General features: G+C 39.5%; 1 protein-coding gene across 1 annotated transcript in view; it reads left to right on the top strand.

Moving 5' to 3' along the window:
• Malt1 (MALT1 paracaspase) overlaps positions 1 to 16,385 on the top strand; it is a 51,703-nt gene that overhangs the window by 25,136 nt on the left and 10,182 nt on the right. The window contains exons 10-13 of the mRNA XM_032885609.1: positions 5,030 to 5,233; positions 9,078 to 9,255; positions 10,275 to 10,349; positions 10,912 to 11,039. Of these exons, the coding sequence (XP_032741500.1) occupies positions 5,030 to 5,233; positions 9,078 to 9,255; positions 10,275 to 10,349; positions 10,912 to 11,039 (585 nt within the window). The remainder of the gene's footprint in view (positions 1 to 5,029; positions 5,234 to 9,077; positions 9,256 to 10,274; positions 10,350 to 10,911; positions 11,040 to 16,385) is intronic.

The following is a 16,385-nucleotide window of genomic DNA, read 5'->3' as shown; positions in this document are numbered from 1 at the left end:
TATTTGGGAGATAATGGACCACATTTTTATTTTTGATAAAAGAAATTATGGAAAAGCCTTTAAAAAGAGTGTTGGTTTTTTGGAGGGTTGTATGGTTTTTGGTTTCTGGTTTTTTGTTGTTTGGTTTTGGTTTTGGTTTTTTGTTTTGTGGGTGGTAGGTTTGACTTCAAGTCAGCATCTAAGAAGTGATTTCTGTTTCTGGCAACATAGAAACATGCATGCTACATAGAGGAGGCGTGGCCATTGCTGTTTCCGGATGAGGTAGAAACTAAGAAACTACCACGTAGAAGCAGTGAGTCCTGGTTTGCTTTCCCACCTACTGTTGGAAGAGGGAGTCAGATAAGATTGGGTGGACAGTGACGTTTAAGTGTGCTTTGAGGACAGGACACAGGGATATCCAGGAGAGCCAGGCAAAGGCTCGCAGTACTTAAAGAGGAGAAGGAGTGAGCACACTGCTGAACTGAACTGAGGTTAAAATGATGTCTAACTGGCTTCAATCAGGATTTTGAACACCTTTTCATCTTTTGTTTTGTTTTTGTGTTTTGAAATAGTAGCTTAACATTGCTCAGGCTTCAAACTCACTATCCAAGGACGACTTTGGATTTCTGGAACTTCCTCCCTCTGTGGCCCAAGTGCTGGGATAAAAATTCAGTGCCCAGCCTGAAACCATTTTTATGTTTCAGATTAGAAAGAAGAGGATGTTAATGAAGATAAAGAAAGATTTTTTTTAGGGAATTAAAATTTTTAAGTTGACCATTTCCTTGTCTAGGTAATTCTGCTTTAGCAGATTGAGGAGAAAATAGAGTGACCTGCAGAGCCTGAGTGGAAGCCGAGGTCTGTAACTAACAGAGCAGGAGTGACCGCCTGGAGTGGGAACTACTGAGGGAGTCATACTAAGATGTAGAAATTAGGAATAGGGGCTGGAAAGATGGCTTAGCTAATAAAGGCTAAGGCTCACAACCGAAAGGACAATATTAAGATTACAGATCAGCTATGTGGCTCTTCTGTAGCAGAATTTAGCTTTAAAATGAAGGCAGATGTAGCTGGAGAGATGGCTCAGTGGTTCAGAGCACTGACTGCTCTTCCAGAGGTCCTGGGCTCAGTTCCCAGCACCCACATGGTGGCTCACAGCCATCTGTAATTGGATCCTTTTATGGTGTGTCTGAAGACAGCAACAGTGAGCTCATATACGTTAAATAAATAAATAAATATTTTTTTTTAAATGAAGACAAGTAGACAAGCTAGTCCATCTGCCCATTTCTGTGTACCAAGCACTGTAGTAATGAGAGGTTCCACAGTGCACATCCAGAGGACTCAAGAGTTGGGATTTGGGGAACTTAACCAAGGAATAAAAACTGCATAAGGAAAGAAAGCCTTTTGAAAGTTAATAAATAAAAAAACCTTAGGAGCCAGGACATAGGCCTTACTGAGTTGGAGGGAAAGTGCAGCAGGATCAGACATGTTAAAGAATAGGGGTAATACACAAATACAGTATATTATTACTTTAAGATTTGAGACCACAGCAGTTTAGCAAGGCCCAGGGTTAATCACAGGACTGGGCAACAGTGAAGGTGAAGCCCCTTGATATTGAAGAAGACAGGACTACAAATTCCTGCCTTTTAAAAAACAAACAAAAGAACCTGCTACAGTTCATTCATGATGATAAAATTTCACATAGTCCAGTCTATTCTTTCCTTAGACTCCCACCCCAGCCCTCACTTGGTAAGAAGGACCAGCTGTAATAGCATCTGAGCAAAGCCATAGCTACTATATTCTGTAGTGGGAAGCACATGTGGTAATTCTGCATACAGGTAACAGGCTCAGAGCATAAGCAGATACCGAGAGTTCAGCAGGAGTGACTACTTACTGTATCTTATGAAAGGTAGAACTTACTCCTCAGACGTACGTGGGCTCTGTCTGCATTTTTTGTAGATGAAAGCTTGGCTAGGTGTAATGCCACACAGCTTTATTCCCAGCACTTGGGAGAGGCAGACTGTGAGTGCAAGACCAGCCTGTCTACGTAATTAAGTTCCAGGACAACCAAACCTACATAGTGAGACCCTGTCTCAGGACAAAAAACAAAACAAAACAGCTTAGCTCTAAAACTTGCTCAGAGTCAATGTAATTGGTAGCTGTTTGGGGGTTGCTGTCTGGGGCCAGTGGTTCTGTAGTTCCTAGTTGGTTCATCTTGTCACGTGTCATTTCACGGACATTGATGCTACAAGAACAAGATAAACTACGTGTCAGGTTAACTTTCATCAGGGAGCTCACCAAACATCAAATATCTCATTCTGTGCTACCCTTTAGAAAGTAGGAGGATGTGGTATGTGCCATAGTAGAAATGGATAAATAATCTTAACATATTCTTAGAATATGGTGATCAGGGGAGTCAGGGAAGGCTTTGTGAGGAAAGATTCAAGTGAGAATTTTCAAGGACAAATTAGATCTCATGTAGATAAAACTAGTGTTCTCTAAGGCAGACTTGGTGAGTGTAGAATTGTAAAGTGTGGGAAGAGAACAAATTTGTCAGTACTGTTGGAGGGTGGAGTCTTAGGGTAGGACTGCTAGCCATTAGGCTGGTGATACAGTTATCTTTTAAGTCGTAATGTTAGTCCAGAATTCTCCAGATTTAAAAAAACCAAACCAGCATCAGCTGGACATGCTGGAGCACACCTTTAACTCCAGCACTTGAAAGGCAGAGGCAGGAGGATAGCTGTGTGTTTGAGGCCAACCTGACCACATAGTGAGTTCCGGGACGGCCAAGACTACATAGAGGGACCCTGTCCCATAAATAGATCAGTTTCATTTTATCTCGTTCTGTGAGGTTTACATGATGAGTCTCTCATGTAGCTATAGTCTGTCAGTGACCAATGCTACAGATACAAGAAGGCTTCACTTCCACACAGAGCACCTGTGTGAGGACTGATGAGACACTCTTCCTCTGTCCCTGCCTGTGCTGATGCTGCTTTTTAACACTGTGCTTCTATCACAAAACTGAAGGCTCTCAGGACCTCTTTGTACACAGCTCAGAACTGGCAGTGTCACCCATATCGTACGTGGGCTGCCTGGAGAAAGCTGGAGGCTGACTGCACCACACCAGGACAAAGATGCCATGGGTTCTCATGGCCCGACTATATGCAGCAAGAACATAAATGGCTCTATGTGCCAAACTGAGGAGTTCAGACATTATTTTGAAGGAAATAGTCATTGGAAGATTGGACACACCAGAGTAACAGGAAGTCAGATTGAATTGCACTAGTCAGATTTTATGCTATATCTGCATTCTTTGCAAAACTTCAGAGACTTAACAAATACCTAATAGCACTTAGAATTACTAAACCCTTTTCTAGGTGCTTGGGAATATGAACTCTTTTTGGATAGTAGCTTAGATCTATTAAACATGTAATTAATAATATAGCACTGTGCTAGTTTTTGAAGAATACACTCACTAACTTTAAATTCTGAAAAAATGTCTAAGATCTTCTAGTAAGTGTATTTCTAAAGTTATTTTTTATTTTTTTTGTATAATCAAGTAGCATTTTTTATTTCTTTGTTTTCTTTTTCTTGGTGCTAGGGATTGAACCCAGAGCATCATACATGCTAAGCATGCACTTAACCACTGAGCTACATTCCCAGGCCCACGTTCCCTTTCCCAATAGATGATTTGTATTCAAGAACTTGTGGGTTGCTCTCACAGTAAAACTTTTACAGGAAATTTCTTGAATTTATCATCTAAAACCCATCATGACTTGCCTGCATACTTGCCGTTTTGAAATTTTCTTTATTCTTCTTATTTCTTCAAATTCAAATTTTACTATTTCTTTCTCTGTCTGATTTCTGCCACAACCATTTTCTAGAATGGGGCCTTGTCATCTTATTTCAGCCTACCTCTGCTTCTCTCTTAGTCTAAGTCCACTCCAGTTCTTCTTCTAACCAGCAACTGCTTCACAAGTACAGTTGTCAAGGTAAGACCCATCACTTCCATACCATGACGTTTTAAAACATTACATGATCTACTTTTAAAAATTATCATTGACAAAAAAATTTACAAGAATTTTGGACAATTATTGATATTTTCACATTCTCACATTCTTGGACTCTTAAATTTTAAAAATCATTCTTTTCCAAATACAATTGATTACGCACTGCTCAATGATAGCGGTATGTCTAAGAATGCATCTTTAGACTGTGTAAGTCAGTTTTTCAGTATTGTCCCAATACATTCAAGAAATGCAATAAAAACGGAGATATATAAGGCCGCTGCTGGCATACTGCGATATGCTGTTAAGAAATAACCTTTTTTTCATGAGTAGAAGTCATATACTCTACAATAATGATGAAATGTATTATTTTTAAAATAAAATTTAACAGTGAGAAGCATTATATAATAAATATGTAAACCAGTTGTGCAGTTTTAATGGTAACTATCAGTAGTGTGTGCTATTGTAATTTCCTGTGCTCTGATTTTATGCAGCTGTCAATACAGAGGTCTCTGACAGCTTACCTCCACCAGCCCCACCCCAGACCAACACAAAAAGAGACAGTGTTGGAATCTCATAAGCTCTAAGCGTTGTCCAGCCTTCAACTGTTCAGACCAGGCCGTGCCCATAAAGACTGGCTGACACTTGTCAAGGCATAGGTACATAGTCTTGCCTGCCCCCCACCAAAAGATTTAAGTTCAAAAAAAATTCCTCAAGTAGCTTGATCCCAGGAAAGTTTAAGAAAGCGCTGGCAAGATGGAAGTTGCCCTCTGAACTCCACACACGCACCATCATACATGCGTGCCTATGTTCACATGTACTATAATAATGATGACGATAATATTAAGAATATTTTTAAAGTTAGAGCTATGAGGAGATAGTGCATCCACACAACTACTGAAGGAACAAAAGTCCTTGTGAAGTACCTTCTTTTCTCTTTGGTCTCTCCCCTCCCAGCTCTGTGAATTCTCCCACCTCCCTCTAGGTGTTTGCTTTGTTAGTCTCCTATATCCTTCTCTAACCCTCCCCACCCCCTTTTTTTCTTACAGCAAAGGACAAAGTTGCTCTTTTGATAGGAAATATGAATTACTGGGAGCACCCCAAGCTTAAAGCTCCATTGGTGGATGTGTATGAATTGACCAACTTATTAAGGCAACTAGATTTCAAAGTTGTTTCATTGTTGGATCTTACTGAATACGAGATGTGTAATGCTGTGGATGAATTCTTACTACTTTTAGACAAAGGAGTGTATGGTAAGATAATTCTAATACTCATTTTTATAATTATATGCCATTCCTATTATAGACATTAAGAGTTGGAAGTCGGGGTTGGGGATTTAGCCCAGCGGTAGAGCGCCTGCCTAGCAAGCACAAGGCCCTGGGTTCGGTCCCCAGCTCCCAAAAAAAAAAAAAAAAAAAGAGTTGGAAGTCATGGGCTGGAGAGATGACTTATCAGTTTAGAGTACTTACTTCTCTTTGACAGGACCTGAATTCTATTTCTAGCATCTATATGGTGGCCCATAACCATCTGTAATCAATCATAACCAGATTTCTTGGCATACAGTGGTACCCAGACAAAATATGAATATGTATATACGTGTGTGCATGTATATGTATAATGTATATGTGTATATATATGCATATATACATAATACAATGTGTTTTATATATATATGCATATATATAAAATAAAAAGAAAGTTGGAAATCACTTAAAGGTAGGTAAACATACTTTTGAATTGACATATTTTAAATTTTATCTTTATTCCATGTGAATAATTAATTAGCTAGTATCTTATTTCTATGGTTATTTTATCATATTAAGACATTGTTCTTAAGAGAACTCTTACCTGTCTTTTCTTTTTTATTGAGTGTAAAAGTTACCATACAGTATTTAGTCATTTAGTAAGTTTAGAAATTTTACTTTATAGATAATCAGGTTACAAAACATTCATATATGTTTGGTATTATATAGATTCTTTTAAATATAAAAGGTTGTGATAAAATATACATTGTGTTTATGAAAATGTGTTTTTTAAGGACTTACCTTGTATGAGTCTTCACTAAATGAAAGTTTTTTTAAAAAAGGAAGTAGACTTCTTGAGTATGTTATATGATTTATCTGTTTTTAAGATGCCTGTGTGATTTATGCCTAAAACTTTACTAGAAACAGTGAGCTATAAGAAAAAAAGTAGTAAGTATTGATTTATGATAAGTTTAAAGAATGAGGATTATGTGTATAGTTACATATGCTGTGACTCTTATTTTTACTGCAGTTGTTATTGTAACGTCCCCAGTGTTTAAGTCTGAACTTTTAATTGCCCTCATTATTAAGCAGAGAGCCAGAACTACAAAAGGATGGGTTAAGGGACAAGACTGGAGTTTGGCTGACACTGTACACACTTTACACATAACCCCCACTGTCACAGTTTCAGTTTGGGGTCTAGAATAAAGACTGATAAATAATTGGACAAAGGGCAGCTTAAGAAAGCTAGAAAACTTAAAATCCTGATTCATGTCTTTAACAGGGTGGCTGCATTATATTTTGAAGTATTGTGACTATCCAAAACCTCAGACACATCTACATTAAATGTAAGTGTGGTAAAGGCTTCACGGTGTAGGGCTGGCCACAGGGAGACTTTTTATGTCTCTTTTGGAGCATCCCTTTACCTCTCCTGATATCCCCAAGTCCTTTAGGGATGGGGAGAAGGAAAAGGAGTGTCCGCTTGAAGAACTTTAAATACAGAAAAGTGTAGACACAAATTGTTATTCTCTTATTGCCCACTCATTGAAAAAGAAGGAAAATTTATAGTAGAACAGAAAAATGAGTAATTCAGTTTGTTACATGTAAACAAGCAAAAACCAAAGATAGAAATAGTTTACTTATAAATGCATAGTTATAGAGATAAATAGGAGAACAGTAACTGTGTGGTTGTCCATCTCACCAAATGTTTTTGTAAACTCATCACTGCCCATGGCTTTCCTGTGCCTTCTGTGGAAGAGAATATTAAATAAACTTGGTCAGAATATGACAGCCCTAGAGCCAGTCATTTAGTTCAATGTAATTCCACAGATAGCATTGGACCTTAAAATAAATTGACCCATGTCTAAGCTTTGGATTTTGTGGTTAGGTAATTTACAGGAAAAGATAATAATTATCCTCATGCCTGACACACTCAGGCGGCCTAAGTTGTTGTACCCAGTGTTAGAATTTCTGTTACTGTTCTCGGGTAGTCATTAAATGGGCTAGAGAGTTGGCTCAGTGGAGAAAGTGTTTGCTGCACAAGGCCTCAGCACCCGTATAAATGCCTGCCCGTAATCTCTAGCTCTCAAAAGACAGAAATGGGATCCCCAGAACAAGCTGGCCAGCTGACTAAGCAAACTGGTAATCTCTGAGTTTGAGTAAGAGACCCTGCCTCAATCTATAAGGTAGAGAGGGATCAAGGAAGACATCAGCATCGACTTCTGGCCTCCATATTTATACGCACACTCATGCATGCACACCTCTACACAAGTGTGCACACAAACGCATAGACATGAGTCTACTCACCACACATGCATACACACATACTCAAAAAAATCTATGAACAGCCTTCAGACTGTCCTGTATCTTTAGATTAGAGATTTGGACTCAGCAGCACTTTGGACTTGACTAGAGAATCCAGCTCATCTTGGTCATCGTGCTGCTGTGTGTACTGCTAATGAGAGTGCTGATTTTCACTGTGTAGACTCCATTAGAGTATACTCCTGCCCTCTACACACACACACACACAGTCTTAGTTTACTTGCAATTGCCATGATAGCACACCATAACCAAAAGCAGCTTGAGGAAGGAAAGGTTTGTCTGATTTACATGTTCTGACCACAGTACACCATAAAAGGAAGTCAAGTAACAAACTCCTGGTAGGAGCCTGGGGGTAAGAACTACAGCAGAAGCCACGGAGGAGCACTGCTTCTGACTTGTTTCCCACGGCTTGCTCAGTTTGCATTTTAGATAACTCAGGACTAGGGTTCTTAGGGGTGGCACCACTCACAGTGGACTGGGCCCACCCACATCAATCATTAATTTTTTAAAAATGCCCTACAGATTGCCTGAAGTCCAATCATATGGTAAAAGTATTTTCTAAATTAAGATTCCCTCTTTCTAGATAACCCTAGTTTCTGTGTCAAATTGACAAAAACAAAAAAACCCTATACATTTAGACACATATAAACTTAATTTAAAATCTTTTTTTTTTTTTTGATGGAACGATTCTATGGAACCAAGGTTACACTTTTATTTGAGTATGTGCCTGGTTTTATCCATGTTACAGCATGTTATCAGAAGTTTTTATTTTTTAAATTGGATAATATTTAATTACGTGAATATGGCACAGTTTGCTTTTCTCATCCCATTGTTATATAAATTATTTTCACTTTGAGGGTAACATGAGTACTATTTCTATAAGCGCTTGTGAACAATTTTGTATGGACACAGTTTTAGTTTCTTACATGTATACCCAGCAGTAGAATTACTGAACATACAGTAACACTGTATTTAATTTTCTGAGGAACTTGTAGACTCTTTGCAAAGTTTTCATACCATATTAAGTCACTGCTAGAAACAAAAGAGAATTCCAGTTCCACCTCACCTTTGTCACTGCCTGTCTTTAGGTCACAGCTACCCTAATGAGAGTGAAATGGCATCTTACCCCGGGTTTGATTTGTCAGTGGTAAAGTGTGTGAAGCACCTTGAATCGTGTTTGCTTGTTAACCTGCCAAGTGTTTACTAATGTTCTTTCCTGCACTCTGGCCTCGTGGAGGGCAACTTAGGAGAGAAGTCCTCACTACCTTTTTCTACTCCATAAAACACTGTTAACTCGGTCTTCTCAAAATTAGAGTGTATTTCAGACAGTATCTTGGAGCTATTTTAAATTTAAATGGTGACCATTTCCAAAATAACTTAAAGTTCAGATCAATTTGATTATTGACCATGTCTATAATTGTGTGTCTCTTAGATAAGCCTCCATCAGCCAGAAGAAAAGAGGTCGTATTTACAGTGTGTGTCTGTACATGTTGAAAGTGCGTTTAGAGCTGACACTTTCCTCTCCCCACCCCAGGGTTGTTATATTATGCCGGGCATGGTTATGAAAACTTTGGGAACAGTTTTATGGTCCCTGTTGATGCTCCAAATCCGTATAGGTCTGAAAATTGCCTCTGTGTACAAAACATACTGAAATTAATGCAAGAAAAGGAGACGGGACTGAATGTGTTCCTGTTGGATATGTGTCGGAAAAGGTAAAATGTCTAATCTCTATCTTGACAAATTCAGTGTAAGGCAATTCACTAGGAATTGTGAGTTTCTGAAAGCAGACTTGTTGAAAATATATTTTCAGTATGGATATCTAATTATTTTAACTTTTTTTCTGTTTTCTGTAAAAGGAGCTAAAAGGTACAAGTTACACTCTCTCTAGAATTGCATATACATGTGGCTACAGTCACTGCAGTTGCTCTCCAGGCATTAACAAACCATGCCTGAGGATCTAAAGCATGTAGTCACCAGTCTGTCTTATCTTACAAGTGGGAAGTATTGTTGACAGAGATTTGGAAGTCTTGGATCTGTTCGTCTGCCTTTGTGTTCCCAAGGATCAGAGCAGTGATTAGTCCGCCCAGATTTACTATTTTTCGCTTGCTTTACCAGTCAGAATTCAATGAGGGGAGTTCAGCTACAACTTCATTTTAAAAACTAGCAAAAAAGCCAACTGCGAACTGGCTTTAATCCTAGCACTCGGGAAGCAGAAGCAGGCAGATTTCTGTGAGTTCAAAACCAGTCTGAGCTACATAGTGAGTTCCAGGCCAACAGGGATGCATAGTGAGACCCTGTCTGGAAAAACACCAAAGCCAGGTAGAACAGTATCTTAGTATTCAGGAGGCTTAGAGCGGGAGGACCAGGAGTTCGAGGCTAACCTACACCACACAGCAAGATCCTACCTTTAGATACATTAAGGCAAGATGTGATGACTACTTACTGTCTTAAGAACACAGGAGCCTGGATTGCTTTTAGTAAGTATGTATCTGTCTAAGTGAAAGAGTTTGAATCATGGGGTGGTGGCACTGTTAGTCCAGAGCAAGTCTTCTTGGTCTACAAGTACCAGGACAGCCAGGGCTGCACAAAGAAACCCTGTGAGGGTGGGGTGGGGGCAGATTTGAGTCTGTCATTTTATATATACCGAAAGCAGAAGTGTATTTTTCATTGAAGAATACTGTTATTTCTCATACTTGTATCTGCCCTTTTTCCTTCCCACACATACAAATAGAAATGACTACGATGATACCATTCCAATCTTGGACGCACTGAAAGTCACTGCCAATATCGTGTTTGGATATGCCACGTAAGAATGGTTTTATTCAGTGTTCTTTATGTTTTTGTTTTAATTGGAGATGGGAGACAGAAGCATGCAGGGGCTTCCTTCTTGGTGTCTTGATAGAGAGCTTTAGCCGTGCACTCCCATCTTGGTGTCTAGAACCTTTCCCTTCTGCCTCTAGCTGAGTTCCAGTTGGGAGCCCTGAAGGGCAGGTGACAGAGAAGCTGTGTGGGCGTGGGTGCTCCACTGGCAAGCGCTGGCGTTTCTTTTCGTTGGTTTCTTTTCTATTGGAGTGACAAATTAGAAGCATATGTATTTGTCAGGTGTAGGACCTTACAGAGTATACAGCATAGATTGATTGTATGAAGCCCGTCAGTGTTCCGTTTACCTTACACCCATTTACTTAGCCTCGCTAAGAGAAAGAAGCATTCTGCCCTTTGCCTAGAATGTCCCTCCCACCCCCACTTCCCAGCCTTGGATGCCATCATTCTGCCTTTGCTTCTGTTGTGTGTTCAGTTTTGTCAGTAAACACGTGGTTTTATTGTTCCATGCCTGCCTTATTTCACCTTTTTCTCTTGGTGTTTTTAAGGTGCCAAGGAGCAGAAGCCTTTGAAATCCAGCATTCTGGATTGGCAAATGGGATTTTTATGAAATTTTTGAAAGATAGATTATTAGAAGACAAGAAAATTACTGTGTTACTGGATGAAGTTGCAGAAGGTAAAATTCTTAAAAGGTCAATCCACTCAGAAAAGCCCAGCAGTTGAGAGAAACCCAATTGGTGGTTAGTTTATTCCTGTGCGTACTGTGTGGGTTCGGAATCACCAGCACTGCTGCTCCTCTTCTCTTCCTTGCTGTCATAGCTGAATGTCATGGGCAGTGGTGAGATGAGATTCAGTCCTCAGAGCTCTACCTATGTCAGCCTGGTGCCTTGCTGCTGCCCAGTCTAGTGGGGAGGAGGGGGGTTTCCAGTGAGCATCTCTACCTGCTTTAAATGCATGACCTCATATATAATATCTTCCGTCTCCTCTTGTCCTCCTCCCCATCTGTTCACTAGTGCCATTGCCCATGACAAGACCAAATCTGTACCTGTTAAATATGTACCTTACAGTGTGGTTGAATTTGTTTTGTTTTGTTGGCTTGTGGATTTGTTGGGTTTGTTTCTGTTCTTTGAGACAGGGTCTCACCGTGTAGCACAGGCTGGCTTCTACTTCACAGTCCTGGTCTTTTTCATTTATTTATCCTTTTTTTTTTAAGATTTATTTATTATATATGAGCACACTGTAGCTGTCCTCAGACACACCAGAAGAGGGCATCAGATCTCATTACAGATGGTTGTGAGCCACCATGTGGTTGCTGGGATTTGAACTCAGGACCTCTGGAAGAGCAGTCAGTGCTCTTAACCTCTGAGCCATCTCTCTATCCCAATTTATTTATTCTTAATTAATTGTGTTTATTTCTGTAGCTATTTAGTCTGCATGTCCACCTATGCACCACATGCAAACCTTGAGCCTGAGAAGGCTACAGGAGGGCACTGGAGTGACAGATGGTGTGAGTTCTCGGAGTTGAACCTGGGTTCTCTGCAGGGCAGCCAACTGCTGAGCCACCCCTCCAGTCCTAGTCTCAGCCTTTTAAGGAGTGTGCTTTGCAGTGTATGTTTTGAAATGACCTTTTATAAACCACATCAAAAAGGTGATACAAACTTTGTAAACCCTAAAGAATGGAGTTCTACAGATCTTACACAGTTGACAGGTTATGTTTGGGGTTTTTTGAGTCTTTGATTTTTGAGATAATGTCTCACACTGTAGACCAGGCTGATCTCAAATGTTCAGCCGTCCCCTTACCTTAGACTCCTGAGTACAGGTATTGGAGGCCTGAGTTATCACACACAGTTCAGATATAATGCATTGAGAATTTGAGAGAGAGAGAGAGAGAGAGAGAGAGAGAGAGAGAGAGAGAGAGAGAGAGGAGATATATAGAGAGAGATGATACATATTTTTTGACATATACATTGAGATTTTTATGTATCTTTATATATAAATCTTTTTAATCTAGAAAATATATTTTAGTTAGTTAGTTAGTTAGTTAGTTTAGTTAGCTAGTTTTCAAGACATGCTGTTTCTATATAGCCCTGACTGTGTTCTCTCTCTCTCTCTCTCTCTCTCTAACACACACACACACACACACACACACACACACACACACACACACACACACACACACAGAGGTAAAACTTAACACTGAATACAGCCTGCCAGGTCTTTAGACTTCCTCCTGCCTACTTCAGCCAGAAAAGTTCTGCTTTTGTCTCTTTTACATACTGAGTTTCCTCTTTTTTAAGCTTTTATCTAAAAACATTCTGCTTCTTCAGACTCTAAGCCCTTGGATTATTTCAGTTATCTTCAAACTGAGGGCTGTGACGGTGCTCCAGACTCTTTGGGTGTTTTAACTTTCTTTATGGGAGGCAGTAGCCTAAGCCATCCTGGACCAGCAGTTGTACTGATGTTCCACAACCTCCCAAGTGTTATGAGAGCCAGGAGCCACCATGATCTGGCTAGTTGCAGCTTTGAAGTATATTTTAAAGCTGGAGGTAGAACCCAAAGTATATTTCAACTATGTAAAACTTAATAAAAGCCACCTACTTACTTACCTGTGATGTCTACCAAGTGGCCATATGCTGTGAGTATATTTGAACTTCTCACCAACTTCTCAAGGTTTACTGTTCTTTCAGACCGGGCCTGCCTCCATAATCAAAATTGCCCAGACAAGAATAGATTACACTAGAGTATAACATAGAATTCGATGCTAGACAAATTGTTCATGTCATGGGTAATAGCCAACTGTACACAACTAGTAGATTTTAATAAAATCATAATAATTAAATGTAACACAAAATATCCCAACAAAGGCAATTTAAGGAAGGCCTTATCTGATTCACAATTCCAGGTTACAGTTCACCATTACCAGGAGGTCAGGTGGTGAGAACCTGACGCAGCCACTCAGAGTTCATCCACAATCAAAAAGGAAGAGCAGGGTATTAACTAATGTGTGCATTCTGCTGCTTGCTGCCTCCACTCTGAGACAGTCAGGGATCCCTGCCCAGAGAATGATGTCACCCACAGCTAGGTGGGTCTTGTTGCCTCAGTTAACATAATCATTATAACCCCCAAAAGACCAGCCTAACCCCTAACCCTTCACGGAGACTCCCTTCTCTAGGTCATTCTAGAATAGTCAAACTAACTCTAGAATAGCTATAACTAATTATCTCAGTAGTGAAGAACAGAAATAATTATAATAAATTATTCAAAAATCAACTTTGAAATACAGCTTTCTGCTCTTCCCATCTTACCTTCTGATTAATTAATTAAAAAATATTTATGGTGGGAATTGTTTGAAGATCATACATTATTAAAGGGGAAAAACGCTTTGTCAATTTCAACTGTATACTATGTACAAATGGAACAAAATATTAAATAAATTGCCTCCTTTTATAGGGCTGCATGCAGCCTTTAGTCTATAGTCTAGTCCTGTATTTTTTAACTTTTCAGAACACCCCTATTATCAATGAATAGTCATTGTTCAGTTAAAAAAGATAACAAGGGGTTGGGGATTTAGCTCAGTGGTAGAGCGCTTGCCTAGCGAGCGCAAGGCTCTGGGTTTGGTCCCCAGCTCCGGGAAAAAAAAAAAAAAAAGATAACAAAATGTTTTGTAAACCGTGTATCTGTACCCACTTCCCACCAGCACTGTGCAAGAGACAGTGAATCCGTGCTTTCTCCATCACTTGATAGACTCTTTTGGCTTTACTTATCAAATGATGTTATAAATAATATTTCAAGTGGTCTTGGGTTTTTTTCCCTGCTTATTAGTGATGTGGAATATCTGTCCATATTTTAATTACCATATAAATCCACTTAAGGAAAATATATTCATTTGTTTTCCCCATAGGTTTTTTAACTTATTTTATATATATGACCGCTTTGTTCAAATCTATGTCTGTGCACCACATGTGTGTCTGGTGCACATGGACATAGAGTTACCAAGTTGTGAGTTGCCATGTAGGCGCTGGGGACTGAACCTGGGTCCAAGAGCAAGTGTTCCTCTCTCCGACCCTCTGTCATGTTTTGATTGTGTTGCTTTTGCTTTGTTCATTGGTTGACAAGAACATTTGTATGATTCTGTGGTACTCAGGTACAACTCTGAGACATCACTGAATACAAATGGTAGTTTTTGAAGGTATTGTCTTGTTTCTGATTTAAAGAACGTGCACATGTAGGATAATGCAAGTTTTTAATATTCTTTTTCAGGTTAAGAAAGCTCTTTTCTTTGCTGATATATTTTTGGAGAATTAATGTTGAACATATTTAATGCTTTTTCTTCGGCCATGAAGAAGATAGTATGATGCTTCAAAGTCCTTCCGATCTAGCATGATTCATTATGTTAAACTTAGACAAATGAATTTTATTGGCACATTTTTAATACAACCTGATTTACTATGCCAACATTTTACGTAGAAATTTGACATCTTGTTGCAAATATTAAGTATGGTTTTAAACGTTCAATAAAAAATGTTCAGTAGAGGGCTGGAGAGATGGCTCAGCGGTTAAGAGCACTGACTGCTCTTCTAGAGGTCTTGAGTTCAATTCCCAGCAACCGCATGGTGGCTCACAACCATGTGTAATGGGATCCAATGCCCTCTTCTGATGTGTCTGAAGACAGCGACAGTGTACTCACATACATGAAATAAATAAATCTTTTTTTAAAATGTTTAGTAGAAAACATTTCATGTCTGTATGAATGTGAGATGTGCCTGTATTTTTATTTTCTCACATTATTAGTTTTGATTTTTTGGTATCAATGTTCTGTTGGCTTTTTAATGAATTGGAGCTTATGGTGTTTGATTTTATGTTAACTGAGCAGACCTCAGCGCCAAGACATTTAATCAAACATTATTCAGGATGTTTCTAGATGGTTGATACATTATTGTAGGTGAGGTTTAGATTGATGGACGTGTGTTAAAGCAAGTCAGACTGTGATGTGAGGGGGCCTCATCTATTGGCGGAAGGCCTAACAGAATAAAGATGTCACCCAAATAAGGATTTCTGTCAGAAATGAGACCGTAACTCTTTGCAGTGTCCACCCTGGCCTGTCTGCTAGTGCTGCAGGTTTTAACATCCACCTTCACAGGTCTCTAAGCCAATTCCCCCACCCTCATTCTCCCCACAGGCATGTCCTGTTTCACTGTTTCACTGAAGAACCCTAGTTGAGAGCATTCCTGATTGACTGAGGAGTTTCTATAACTGGGATAGTACTTGGCTTGAAACAGTGTAGAATTTTAACTGCTACAGTCAACCTCTAGTATGTTACATTTTCCCAGGAGTTGGACAGTTTTCAGAATTGATGGGATTCAGTTGCAGATTGTTCTCTCTAGTGGTCTCCTTTACTTTCTGCATTATCTGTAGTTTCTGACCCTTTTCGTCAAAATTCCTTTTTTGTACCTACTTCTTATTTTCTTTTCCTTGATATCTGCTTCAGATTTTGTCAGTCTTATATTTGGCTTGCTGATTTCCTCTAATTCCTCATTAGCTGGTGTGCCATTCATTTCTGCTTCATTTATTGTACTTCACCTTGCTTTGAAAGTGCTCTGTTCTTCTGTTTCTAACATCAGAAGATTAACACACACTTGTTTCTTTTCTTTCTTTTTTTTTTTTATTAACTTGAGTATTTCTTATTTACATTTCGAATGTTATTCCCTTTCCCGGGCCAACATCCCCCTAACCCCTTCCCCTAACCCCTTCTTTATGGGTGTTCCCTCCCCATCCTCCCCCATTGCCGCCTCCCCAACAATCACGTTCACTGGGGTTCAGTCTTAGCAGGACCAAGGGCTTCCCCTTCCACTGGTGCTCTTACTAGGCTATTCATTGCTACCTATGAGGTCAGAGTCCAGGGTCAGTCCATGTATAGTCTTTGGGTAGTGGCTTAGTCCCTGGAAGCTCTGGTTGCTTGGCATTGTTGTTCATATAGGGGTCTCGAGTCCCTTCAAGCTCTTCCAGTCCTTTCTCTGATTCC

Source organism: Rattus rattus, chromosome 15, assembly GCF_011064425.1.
Source record: "Rattus rattus isolate New Zealand chromosome 15, Rrattus_CSIRO_v1, whole genome shotgun sequence".
Lineage (NCBI taxonomy): Eukaryota > Metazoa > Chordata > Mammalia > Rodentia > Muridae > Rattus > Rattus rattus.
Note: the sequence above shows the minus strand (reverse complement) of the source record. Positions and strands in the feature narration are given on the sequence as shown.